This window comes from Mus caroli, unplaced genomic scaffold (assembly GCF_978045245.1).
Source record: "Mus caroli unplaced genomic scaffold, Mus_caroli_1 scaffold_10, whole genome shotgun sequence".
NCBI classification, from domain to species: Eukaryota; Metazoa; Chordata; class Mammalia; order Rodentia; family Muridae; genus Mus; species Mus caroli.
The window spans coordinates 125,488,565-125,502,086 of NW_028227265.1; the positions used below are offsets into that span (position 1 = coordinate 125,488,565).

The 13,522-nt window shown below is 45.4% G+C and overlaps 1 protein-coding gene across 2 annotated transcripts; it reads left to right on the forward strand.

Annotated features, from left to right (window-relative positions):
- Window positions 1-7,757: 7,757 nt before the first annotated feature.
- LOC110300070 (CD209 antigen-like protein C) lies at window positions 7,758-10,733 on the forward strand. Of its 2 annotated transcripts, XM_085844372.1 has the most exons (8): window positions 7,758-7,820; window positions 7,987-8,070; window positions 8,182-8,265; window positions 8,638-8,706; window positions 8,957-9,043; window positions 9,279-9,430; window positions 9,810-9,922; window positions 10,289-10,733. In XM_085844372.1, the coding sequence occupies exons 1-8, from the start codon at window positions 7,781-7,783 to the stop codon at window positions 10,428-10,430; spliced, it is 771 nt and encodes a 256-aa protein (XP_085700498.1). In that variant the 5' UTR covers window positions 7,758-7,780; the 3' UTR covers window positions 10,431-10,733. The 2 variants fall into 2 exon arrangements, with proteins under 2 accessions (XP_085700498.1, XP_085700497.1); XM_085844371.1 differs by having other exon boundaries at window positions 7,987-8,265.
- The last annotated feature ends 2,789 nt before the right edge of the window (window positions 10,734-13,522 follow it).

Consider the following 13,522-nt stretch of genomic DNA (forward strand, 5'->3'; position numbering starts at 1 on the left):
GTCCTCAGTTGGTGGGACTGTTGGGAAAGGTTAGAAGGTATGACCTTGTAGGAAGAGGAGAGTCATGGCAACTGGCTTTCAAAAGCTTGTTTTCTTTCTTTCTTTTTTTCTTTTCTTTTTATTGGAGATTTTCTTCATTTACATTTCAAATGCTATCCCAAAAGTTCCCTATACCCTCCCCCCCCCCCACACCCTGCTCCCCTACCCACTCACTCCCACTTCTTGGCCCTGGCGTTCCCCTGTACTGGGGCATAGAAAGTTTGCTAGACCAAGGGTTCTCTCTTCCCGCTGATAGCCATTTAGGCCGTCTTCTGCTACATATGCAGCTAGAGACATGAGCTCTGGGGTTACTGGTTAGTTCATATTGTTGTTCCACCTATAGGGTTGCAGACCCCTTCAGCTCTTGGGTACTTTCTCTAGCTACTCCATTAGAGGCCCTGTGTTCCATCCAATAGATGACTGTGAGTATCCACTTCTGTATTTGCCAGGCACTGGCAAAGCCTCACAGGAGACAGCTATATCAGGGTCCTTTGAGCAAAATCTTGCTAGCATATGCAATAGTGTCTTCGTTTGGTGGCTGATTATGGGATGGACCCCCGGGTGGGGCAGTCTCTGGATGGTCCATCCTTTCGTCTTAGCTCCAAACCTTGTCTCTGCAACTCCTTCCATGGATATTTTATTCCCTATTCTAGGGAGGAATGAAGTATCCATGAGTTGGTCTTCCTTCTTGATTTTCTTGTGTTTTGGAAGTTGTATCTTGGGTATTCTAGGTTTCTGGGCTAATATCCACTTATCAGTGAGTACATATCAAGTGGCTTCTTTTGTGATTGGGTTACCTCACTCAGGATGATATCCTCCAGATACATCCATTTGCCCAAGAATTTCATAAATCCATTGTTTTTAATAGCGGAATAGTACTCCATTGAGTAAATGTACCACATTTTCCATATCCATTCCTCTGTTGAGGGACATCTGGGTTCTTTCCAGCTTCTGGCTATTATAAATAAGGTTGCTATGAACATAGTGGAGCATGTGTCCTTTTTACCGGTTGGAACATCTTCTGGGTATATGCCCAGGAGAGGTATTGCTGGATCTACCAGTAGTACTATGTCCAGTTTTCTGAGGAACCGCCAGACTGATTTCCAGAGTGGTTGTACAAGCTTGCAATCCCACCAGCAATGGAGAGTGTTCCTCTTTCTCCACATCCTCGCCAGCATCTGCTGTCACCTGAATTTTTGATCTTAGCCATTCTGACTGGTATGAGGTGGAATCTCAGGGTTGTTTTGATTTGCATTTCCCTGATGATTAAGGATGTTGAACATGTTTTCAAGTGCTTCTCAGCCCTTCATTATTCCTCGGTTAAGAATTCTTTGTTTAGCTCTGTACCCTATTTTTAATGGGGCTATTTGAATTTCTGGAGTTCAGCTTCTTGAGCTCTTTGTATATATTGGATATTAGTCCCCCAAAAGGCTTTCAAGAGAGGTTTGGAAAGACTGTAGCAGTTTAGAGTTAGGTCCCTCTGTTTCCTGCTTACTCTTCGAGATGTGATAGCAACATAGGCTTAGCTGCTGCCTGCTGCCTGCTGCCTCCTCTAGGCTATCATGGACTCTGACACTCTGAAACTGTAAGCTCCAAATAACTTTCTTGCCTTGGACATGGTGTTTAATCACAGCAATAGAAAACTAATACATACATTAAATGTAGTTTAGGATTTGTTTGTAACATAATATACAAATATACATGCTCATGCTCTTATACATGGTGAAAATTAATAACCAGTATTAACACTCCATTGTATTCCATGGAGCTCTCCATCTTTTGACACCTTAACTCCTTTTATGGTAAAAGGACTGGTTTTCACTAGCTTTTTTTTTTTTTTTTTTTTTTTTAATTTCTTATTTCTTAACCAGTACTTGGGGTGAAGCCCAGGGCTTCCTATATACCAGTCAATCACATAACCACTAAACTACATTCCTCTTTTTAATTGTCTTTACATTTTGAGACAGGGTCTGAAGCTGTCCTAACTGGGGCTGAACTCATCCTATAGCCCAGGCAGCCCTTGAACTTATGACTCTCCTAGTATTAGGATTGCAGCCTGTAACACCAGGCTTGTCCAATAATCATTTTTAATACATTTAATTTTGTGTACACAGGTTCATTTGTGGGGAATCACACATGTTTACACATGTATGTGGAGGCCAGGGGACAACCTTGGCTGTCATTCCTCATACATGGTCTACCTTGAGTTTTTGTTGGGGAGTATGATATTTTGTTTTGTCAGTACCTGGGACTGATCTAGGGTCTTATGTATATTAGGTATTTAAATTACCATGGAGTTACAGCTACAGCCTATGTTGCTATTTAATTTTTTTCTCAGATTTATTCTTTTTTTTGCCTTACATATATGAATGTTTTGCTTGTATATATGTATGCACAGCACATAAGTGTACTGGATCCCTTTGTACTGGAGTTACAGACAGTTGCAAGATACCATGTGCTTGCTAGGGATTGGATTTAGGTCCTGTATAAGAGCAACAAGTGCTCTTTACCACTAAGCCATCTCTTCTATAGGTGGACTTATGTGTGTGTTTGAGAGAGCTGGGATGTAAAAAGAGGGAGATGTGGTGGTGTACATTTGTGCCATGACATGTGTGTGGAGGGTAGAGGACAGCTTTGGAGAGTCTGCTCTCTTCTACCTTACATGAATTCTTAAGACTGAACTCAGATAGTTGGACTTGCTGTCAAACAACTATTAGCTGGGCTCTACCTTATTTTTGTGATACAGGATCGTTTGTAGAAACTAAAGACTTGATTTCACAGAAACTGAATAGAATAATGGCTACTAGTGATGAGGAGTTTAGGGAAATGGAAGGAGGCACCACCATATGTGGGGCAATGGGCTATGCGCAGACAGCCTGGTTTCCAGTCAAGGCTAGATCTTGAACCCCGGAACCCGGTAGTGACAATTCACTTACATGGGATGGAAGGAGTTCTCTCATGGCTCCTGAGATCTGCTTGTCTTTGTCTCTCAGCACTGCTGCCACTCAGCCATCATGCTTACAAATACTTTACACACTGAACTATCTCCCCAGCCCATCTACAACCTTTGAATAGTACTATAGGCTGGAATCCAGTATTCAACACCCCAGTGTTAGGAGGGCATTGAAGATCTGAACGACAGCTGTCTTTTATTTTTAATTTTTTTATTATTACTTTTTTATTAATCATTCCATTCATTTACATCTCAAATGATATCCTCCTTCCTGGTTAACCACCCCCCCGCAATGCTCTCCATCTCATCTCTCTTCCCCCTCCACTTTGCCTCTATGAGGGTGCTCCCCCACCTACTCACCCACTCCTGCCCCACCATTCCAGCATCCTCCTACGCTGTGGCATCAAACCTCCACAGGACAAAGGGCCTCCCATCCCATTGATGTCAGACAAGGCATTCCTCTGCTACATATGTATCTGGAGCCATGGATCCATGGTTGGTGGTCTAGTCCCTGGGAGCACTGGGTGGTCCAGCCAGCCAACATTATTCTTCCTATGGGGTTGCAACCCCCTTCTACTCCTCCAGTCTTTCTGCCAGCTCTGCCACCAGGGTTCCTGAGCTCAGTCTGATGGTTGGCTGCGAAAATCCACCTCTCCATTGGTCAGATGCTGGCAGAACCTCCCAGGGAACAGCCACACCAGGTTCCTGCCAGCAAGCACCTCTTGGCAACAGTAACCGTGTTGGGGTTTGGTGTCTGCAGGCAGGATGGATCCCAAGGTGGACGTGGTCCACAGATGACCATTCCTTCAGTCTCTGCTCCATTTTTTGTCCCTGACTTGATGGCTGTCTTAATTACTCACTCTTTCTCATGACTGTGATGAAAGCAATCTGACAAAGCATTTCTCAGTTTTGAAGGTACAATCCAGAGCGGGAATGGCATAGAGACAGGTATGGGAGGCAGCTGGTCTCATTGCATTTGTTGGGTGGAAGTGGAGAGCGATGAATTATGGTGCTCAGCTCACATCCTCCTTTTATTCAGTTCCAAACCCCAGCCCATGGAATGGTGATACCTACATTTAGGGTGTGTTTTTTCACCTCAATTGACCCAATCTAGAAACTCACAGGCATACACATACCTACGGGCTTGTCTTCTAGGTGATTCTAGATGCTATCAAGTTGACAATATTAGTCATCACAAAGCAGTTTCCATTTTGCAGACAGGAAAACCTAACTTAGAGAACTTAGATGATCCATTTGTTCATGGTACCTGAAGGAGAGGCAGAGCTGTGGTCTAAATCTAGGTCTGCTTGGCTTGGTAAGTTTTTTGTGTTCAGCTAGGAACTTTCCCAGCTCTATAGACACATCAGCAGAGAAGGGGTATCTCCTTCCCTAGGAAGATCAGACAGGACAGCTGGGTGAAGGACGGGGTATTCCCCACCATGTTAATTAATAGCCCTTCTTTTGAGCAATACATGCCTTGCCATCATATTCTGAGATACCCTTCCCATTTTCCTTCCTGGGGCCCTCTGGGCTCTAGTTCCTCTGAAAGGTCATGTCCTTTTTCACTTCCTACTCTTTGCAGTCTCCCTCCTGTCATTGAAATACTGTTCTACCTCCCTATTCCATCTCTGCTTCTGTAATGCCTCTTTTCAAAATGCCATGTCTCAACTGCATCAGCCAGGTGACCTGAGTTCAGTCCCTGGAACCCATATAAAGTCAGATGGAAAGAACTGATCCCACAAGGCAATTTCCTGACCTCCACATGAATGTCATCACATGTGTGTCATGCATACATGTTAGACGAAGAGAAAGAGGAGTAGAGAGGCAGACAGACTTTAACTTTCATTAAAGAACACAGCAGCAGAAGCATGAGGCAGCTGATCACATTGCATCCCAAGTACAGAAGCAGGGATCAATGAATACCATTGGTCAATTTACTTTCTGCTTTTTATTAGACCCGGATTCCAGAAATAGTGCACTCATGGTTAAGGTGAGTCTTTGCACCTCCAGCAACATAATCTGAAACTCCCTCACAGACACACCCAAGGCTTGTTTCCATGGTGACTCTGGATCCTGTCAAGGTGATAATCAACATTAATTATCATAGTAGGTCAGCTCATGATAGAAGAATCCTCATAAATGAGCTGACAGCCTCATAAAAGAGATCCCAGAGAGCTGCCAAGATTGATCCATGGGTCGAGGTACTTACATCAAGCCTGACAACCTGAGTTCTATCTATGGAACCACATGGGAGAAAGAGACATATTTTCACTGTGGTATGCCTCCTGAAGCGGAGGGAGGAGAATCTGAATACAGAGTTAACTTTGGCTACATATCAAGTTGTTTTAGGCCAACCAGGGCTGGGTGAGACTCTGAAAAACCAAGAGAGAGAGAGAGAGAGAGAGAGAGAGAGAGAGCGAGCAGAAACTAGAGAAATGGCTCAGGAGTTAAGAAAATATATTGCAGGGGACTTGAGTTGGTACCCAACACCCACAATGGGCAAGAGAAAACAACTTGTAACTGCAGTTCAAGATGATTGGATGCCTGGTCAGATGCTTTCTTTTGGATCCCTCAGGTACTGCACACACACACACACACACACACACACACACACACACACACACACACTTAAAAACTAAAACAAAACCTTTCTTTTCTCAAAAAGAGAGGAAAGCCCAGAGAACTCACTGACCCCTTCCAGTTTGGGAAGACATGATAACAAGAAATAATCTAAGAACTAGGAAGCAGCATCCCCAGATACCAGCTGCAGCTTCCTTCTTTAGCTTCCTGAAGTCCAGAATCGGGAGACATCAGTTTCTATTGTTCTGGAGCCACTGGGGCTGTGACCGAAACAGGGAGGCTCCTCCTATTGACCAGTGTGTGAGCAAGCACTTTGGTGGTGCTGGGGACGGGATCCAGAGACTCATGCAAGCTACAGTTCTAGCTCTAGCGTATGGGATGTGTATGCTTGGAGCTACATGTGTCCTATAATCTCACACATTTACAGAGTGGGGGACTGCTGTCTTGTTCCATCACCATTGCTCAGGGGCCTCATTTGAGGCTGACATCCATTAGAGTTCTTCCCTTAAAACAGGTGAGCAACACACCCCAGCTGGGAATACTGTTTTAGCAGTATTTGTCACCTGGGAGGGACAGAGGATCCTGAGTCATCTCAAAAGGTTAAAGTAGTACCTAGCAAGTCAAATCCAACTAGGAAAGGCTTGACACTAGGGACCACTTTGCCCTCCCCATAAGGCTGAGTTTTCTATGTCAGGTAGACCAAGGTCTGCAATCTCTCTCTCTCTCTCTCCTCCATTCCCTTCTTCCCTCCCTCCCTCCTTTCCTTTCTTCCCTCCTTCCTTGTGTGTAGGAGTACAGCCATGTATATTTTGATGTGTGTACACATGTGCATACCACAGTGAGTGTGTAGATGTCAGGGGAATACCTCAGGTATTGGTCTTCAGCTTCCATGTTCTTTGAGGCAGGGTCTTATTCCCTGTTGCTGACTCCAGCTAGCCAGTGTTGCTGATAGCCCTGAGGCTAATATTATATTTGATGCTGATTTCATTCTCCTGTGAAAGGCTCTGAACAAAGAGAGTCAGCACTCAGGCGATTTCCTGTAAACCTTCTCACCTTAATTTGTAAAATAAAGGCTAGAGCCAGTGATTGGGGGCAGAGAAAGAGGGGAAGGTGGAGCTGAAGGTTTTGGGAAAAAAGGAGAGAGAGAGAGAGAGAGAGAGAGAGGGGGGGGGGGGAATGACAGGAGGAGGAAGAGGAAGAAGAAGAAGAAGGAGGAAAGTGGAGCAGAAAAGTGGAGAAACTGCAAGTTATAAGGGATTCATATACAGGGAAGATGGTAGTGCAGTGGTAGATCTGCCCAATCTAGGTGCACAGCATGTATTCATATTAATTGAGTTGTGTTTTCATTGCCAGGGTTTATTTGGGTTGGAGATTTACCACAACAAGCCAGTGTACAAGTTTCCAGGGATACTTCTGTATCTATCGTCCATCTCATGTGGAGTGCTGGGGTTACAGGTGTGTGCTACAGCATCCAGTGTTTTTTTTTCCCATGGGTTCCTGGGATCAAACTCAAGTTCTCAAGCTTGCATGGCAAGCACTTTACCCACTGAGCTATCTCTCTAGTTCAATGTCTGTAAATCTCACGTGATAACATCACTAGACTACATGATATTTTACTTAAGTACTGGATTAAACCTCACCCTGAAAATTCACAACATGGACACTTTTTTTTTCTTATTCTCTCTCCTTTTCCTCTTCATTTATTTCTTCTTCTCTTCCTGGCCTCTAACAGCCTAATTGCTATGTCACCTTGAAACAACCTTGAACTTTTGATCCTTCTGCTTCTATCTCACACTTTCTGGGATGAGAGTTACACACCAGTTTCTACAGTGCTTGGGATTTGAAACCAGGGCCTTGTGTATGCTGGGCAAGAACTCTAAAAGCTGCGTCAGAGCCCCAGATCCTCAGTGCTCCATTGCACAGCTGAGTAAACCAACTCCCAGCACAAGATATAGCTTGGAGCAAGAACATTGGCATAAAAATATACAGCAAAACTCCTGGCCCAGACTGGCACCTTTTTAGCTGTGCCAAGCAATGTCTCTCTCCCCATGTCTCTTTTCCGGGGTGAGGGTGTCCCCATCCTGTTCCTTTTTTTCCCCTGAGTCAGAGAAGAATCGACCTCACAGAGGGTGCTACAGAGGGCCATGGGGTTATATAAATCCCAGGGCAGAGGGAAGGTGGAGAGGAGGGAGTCAAGAGAAGCAGAGGATGGCAGGAGAGCCAGAGTTCCATCAGCCAAAGAACCATGGTGAGGCTGGGTACCGACTAGGGGAAGCAGGGTCCAGGACCCAGGATCCAGGATCCAGGACCCAGGATCCAGGGTGATCTGGTCCTGGCCTCCAGCCTGGGAGAGGTGGTGATGAGGGAGGTGGCTGAGCTTTGAAGGTCAGCTGCTTATCTTCTGCCCCATTCAGAAGAGGAGGAGGTCACATCTGGAGACCAGGGATTTGCTGAGCATGACCCCGAGGGTCTCATTTGCAGCTCCAAGAGTTTACAAGGTACCAGGATGACTCAGGGGCAGAGGTGTCAGGGACTCTCTGCAGAAGGAACACAGCAGAGCAGGATCTGCTCCCTGGGAGCTCAGCTCTGCCCCTCTGCCGGTTCTGCAGGGCATCTGACCCAAGTCCCCTGGCTTCTGCTGCTTCTCATCTCTTTGGGCCTCTTTTTGCTTATGTTGGCCACCCTGGCTCAAGGTAAGTCAGAGCAGGGCTGGGAGAGGGTGACAGGAGTACAGAATTCTTTTAGGTTGACTTGTTTGCTTTTTTGGGGGGGGAGGTCTGTTTTTATTTTATTTATTATTTTATTTTTGCACTTGTTAAGCAAGAACTCCAGCATGGGACAGTAGCTGAGCTCTTAGATTTTCCCTCTGTGGTGATCATTGCCTAGACCCAAATTCACCACAGCTGGGACATCTAAAGTCCACATCCTTCCTTTCATCTGTGACCACCAGCAGCTTACTGTCCTTCTCTGAAATGGGGATCATCTTTCCCTTGCAACTGAACTTGGCACAGCCAGGTACTGTCAGTGTTCATAAGAGGGCATGGGTGTGCTCTTCTCTCTTGCAGTCTCCAGGATTCGTGCATACTCACAGGGACAGACCCAGGATCAACAGGGTAGCTCCAGCTTGGACAAGGGTAACTGGGGCTCTAGGTGGGAGAGGACTCTGAGGTTGTATGAGGCGGGTAACCATGGGCACAGGCATGCTGGATGCATGGCATGATGGGGGAGGCCAGAGACCTGTTGGGCCTAACAGAGTCTGAGACTCAGTGCTGTGGTCTGTGAAATGGGGTCCTGCGGTCAATATGACCACCAGTGTGATTTCATGGGTCCAGCTCTGGACCAGGCACGCAGTGATGCTTAATTGTTGCCAACCTCTCCTTGTAGTTGCTGTTCCTTGGGAGCAGACACACTCCAGCTTGGAGCAGATCCAGCAGATCCAGCAGCAGCTGACTCAGTTCAATGCCTCGCTGGGTGAGACTCCAATGCCTGAGTTAGGACAAAGGGCAGAGCAGAGGGGTCATCAGATGGGTTGGCATCCACCTTCTGGGGCTTCCACTGAGGCAGGCAGGACAGAGCACATGCACTGAGGTCTGGGTTTGGGGAGCTCTGAGTTGATAACTGAAATAAGAGACCAGCCCTGGGCTCTAAGGTCCAAGGCAGAAGGGAGAAGAGAAGCCAGCCACTGAACTCAGTGTCTGCTCCGTAGCTGGCCTGTGCCGGCCCTGTCCCTGGGACTGGGAGCTCTTCCAGGGAAGCTGCTACCTCTTCTCCAGAACCCTGGGCAGCTGGGAAACCTCTGCCTCCTCCTGCAAGGATCTCGGGGCCCACCTGGTGATTGTCAACAGTGTTTCAGAGCAGGTGAGTGGGTCCATCTGTCCTGGGCATTGGACTCTAGATGATAGGAATCTGTGGGATGTGAAGGAGATGCTGTCTGGGAGGGCTTCCTGTAGGAGGCAGCACAATGGAGTGAGGAGGTCCTCTGGGGGAAGAACAGAGGGAAAGCAGTTAGACCTGCAGGGAGTAGAGAAAGTCTGAGTCATCGGGTAGCCCTCCAGAGATACACCTGTGAACTGAGACAGTGAACATTTTTCCATATGCGTGCACTTTATTCTGTATTCTTGTATGCATATGTATGACAATGTGTACAACTCAATAGAGTGACTTGAGTGCAGAGAGAAGTTGTGTGTGAGGCCGAGAAGAGTGGGAAGCAGAGAATCGCAGACCTTTCTCTGTGCAGAGATTCATGAAATATTGGAATGTGAGGAAAAACCAACGCTCCTGGATCGGCCTCAGTGACCATATACATGAAGGTTCCTGGCAGTGGGTGGACGGCAGTGCCCTCAAGTTCAGGTGAACACTGAGATTCCATGGCTCAGAAAGCAGCTGGCAGGGAGAATCACTGTAAATACAACCTTCACTGCTGAGAAGAACTCATAGAGCTTTATAACTACAACCCTACATTACCTGGGCATTTTCACATCCTGCCCCCAGCTTAAGTCCAAAATCCAGAGACCTGTTTTTCCTTTGCTGTGCTGATTCTCTTAGGTGTCATGTTAGAACTCACATATATTTCAATAGCTCTACCACGAAGCCCTGCCCACTGCTTGAAGGGTTCTTGGTCTTTTACCATAAAAGAGTCTGTATAGCTTTTCTTTGCTAGCTACGGGGTGGGTTCTGGGTGGAATGGCTTTGTCTGACAGCCAGTGATGTTTGCAGCTTTTGGAAAGAGGGAGAACCTAACAATGACGGGGATGAGGACTGCGTGGAGCTGTTCATGGATGATTGGAATGATAATAAGTGCACCGAACAAAACTTCTGGGTCTGTGAGCAGCCCTCGGCTCCCTGCCCTCGTCACTGAGGGTCTGTGCTCCCCTAGCCACACAGGCAACTTGGGGGCACTCTGCTCCCGTTCCAGCTGCCTTGTTCATCCCAGTGCCCCTGTTCTGAGACCTTTGAGATCCTGAGAGAGTCCCTGAGGCACCCTACCCTGCAGCGCTTCCCTCTTCCTCTGTGGGTGATTTCAGTTCCACAAATCCTGAGCCCAGGAGTCCCCTCAGTTAGAATCATACATATAAGGAGTTGGGGTGTAGCTGATTGATATACTCGAGTTTGCCTAGCATGGGTGACTCTCTGATTCCATTCCCAGCACCCAAATAAAAAATAAAATATTAAATTCACACATGGTCTGATGTGTCCCATTTAGTGGATTCTCTATTCCTGGACACTGTGTTCATTAGGAAAGCTTTGAAATGTTTGATATTAACTAGGATTTTAGTGTCTATAGTACCTTTGGGTTGTGGGCAATTCACTTGCTTGCTTGTTTGGGACAGACTCTCATTATGTACTCCTGGCTGGCCTTGAACTCACCAGATCTACCAGCTTTTGCCTCCTGAGTTCTGAAAGTAAAAGCATGCAGCACTCTACCTGGATGAATTATTATTTTTTTAAATGTGTGTTGGGAATATGCACCAACCCAGTCACAAAACCTTTGACTTCCAGTTTGTCATGCTTGCAGAGTGCTCTGGGACCAGCGCCTAGAACAACCTTCTCAAAGATCAAGTGACCATAGGTGTGTGGGTTCATTTCTGGGTCTTCAATTCTATTCCATTGGTCTACTTGTCTGTCGCTATACCAGTACCACGCAGTTTTTTTTTTTTTTTTTTTTTTTTTTATCACAATTGCCCTGTAGTACAGCTTTAGGTCAGGCATGGTGATTCCCCCAGAGGTTCTTTTATCCTTAGAAGAGTTTTTGCTATCCTAGGTTTTTTGTTATTCCAGATGAATTTGCAGATTGCTCTTTCTAATTCGTTGGAGAAGTTTGATGGGGATTGCATTGAATCTGTAGATTGCTTTTGGCAAGATAGCCATTTTTACAATGTTGAGCCTCCAAACGCTGACACCATTGCATACACTAGCAAGATTTTGCTGAAAGGACCCTGATATAGCTGTCTCTTGTGAGACTATGCTGGGGCCTAGCAAACACATAAGTGGATGCTCACAGTCAGCTATTGGATGGATCACAGGGCCCCCAATGGAGGAGCTAGAGAAAGTACCCAAGGAGCTAAAGGGATCTGCAACCCTATAGGTGGAACAACAATATGAACTAACCAGTACCCTGGAGCTCTTGACTCTAGCTGCATATGTATCAAAAGATGGCCTAGTCAGCCATCACTGGAAAGAGAGGCCTAGAGGACATGCAAACTTTATATGCCTCAGTACAGGGGAACGCCAGGGCCAAAAAGTGGGAGTGGGTGGGTAGGGGAGTGGCGGGGAGGGTATGGGGGACTTTTGGGATAGCATTGGAAATGTAAATGAGGAAAATACCTAAATATATATATATATATATATCAACCTTCTCAGAGACGGGAGAGACTTCATCCAGCAACTGACGGGAGCAGATGCTGAATACCATAGCTAACATTAGCCAAATCTCAAGAAGTCCTGGGGGTGGGCATAGGTGGGGGCGGGAATCGAAGCAACCAGAGGGGTCAGCAACTGTTCGGCCTTATTCAGTCAGATACTGAGGCCTGGTGAGGAAGCCTGAAGTTCCAGTCACTTCAATACTGGAGTGACTCTGCAGGACATGCTTAAGCCTGCCTTTGCCTTTGCCTAGCTAGTGCTGAGGTAGAATAACCTCCTCTGCTCTGTGGATTATAGCATGGTTATCATTTACTTAACAGCTGATGTCTACTCATGAGTGAGTACATACAATGCTTATAGTTCTCGGTCTGGGTTACCTCACTCAGGATGAATTTTTCTAGTTACAGCCGTTTGCCTGCAAATTTCATAAGGTCATTGTTTTTAATGGCTGAGTAATGTCCATCATGTAAATATATCACAGTTTTAAAATCTATTCTTTGGTTGAGGGGCATCTAAGCTGTTTCTAGTTTCTAGCTATTATGAATAAAGCCACTATAACCATAGTTGAACAAGTATCATAGTGGTAGGATGGAGAATCCTGTGGGTATGTACCCAGGAATGGTATATCTAGGTCTTGAGGTACATCGATTCCCAATTTTCTGAGAAACTACCATGTTGATTTCCAAAGTGGTTTGTACAAGTTTGTACTCTGTGGTGGTTTGAATAGGTTTGGCCTTAGTAGACTCATATGTTTGAATGCTTGGCCCATGGGGAGTGCCACCATTAGGAGGTGTGGCCTTGTTGGAGTAGCAACAGGGAAGCGTTCCTCTTGCTCCACACTCTCAGTAACATGAGCTGTTACTTGTGGTTTTGATCTCCGTTTTTCTGACAGGTGCAAAATGGAATCTCTAAGTCATTTCAATTTGCATTTCCCTGATGGCTAAGGATTTTTTTTTAACATTTCTTTAAATGTATCTCAGCCATTTTAAGATTCCTCTGTTGAGAATCCCGTTTAGATTTGTACCCCATTTTTATTTATATTATTTGGTTTGTTGATGTCTAGTTTCTTGAATCCTTTATGTATTTTGAATATCAGCCCTTTGTCAGATGTAGGGTTGGTGAAAATATTTTCCCATTCTGTAGGCTGCTGCTTTGTCCTGTAGGAGTTTCATGGCCAAGGTTTTGAAGTCGATTATGTATACTATCATATCATCTGCAAATAAAGGTACTTTGACTTCTTCTTTTCCAATTTGTATCTCCTTGCTCTCCCTTAGTTGTCTTATTGCTCTAGCAAAAACTTCAAGTACTATTTTAAATAGATATAAGAGGAGTGGACAGCCCTGTCTTATTCCTGATTTTAGTGCAATTGTTTTGAGTTTCTATTTAATTTGATATTGGCTATAGGCTTGCTCTAAATTGTCTTAATATGTTTAGGTATGTCTCTTATATCTCTGATGTCTCCAAGACTTTTATCATGAAGAGGTGTTGTATGTTAACAAAAGCTTTTTCATGTTTTTTTTTCTTTCGGTTTTCTTATATGTCTGATTATATTGACAGATTTTAATATGCTGAACCATCCTCGCATCTCTG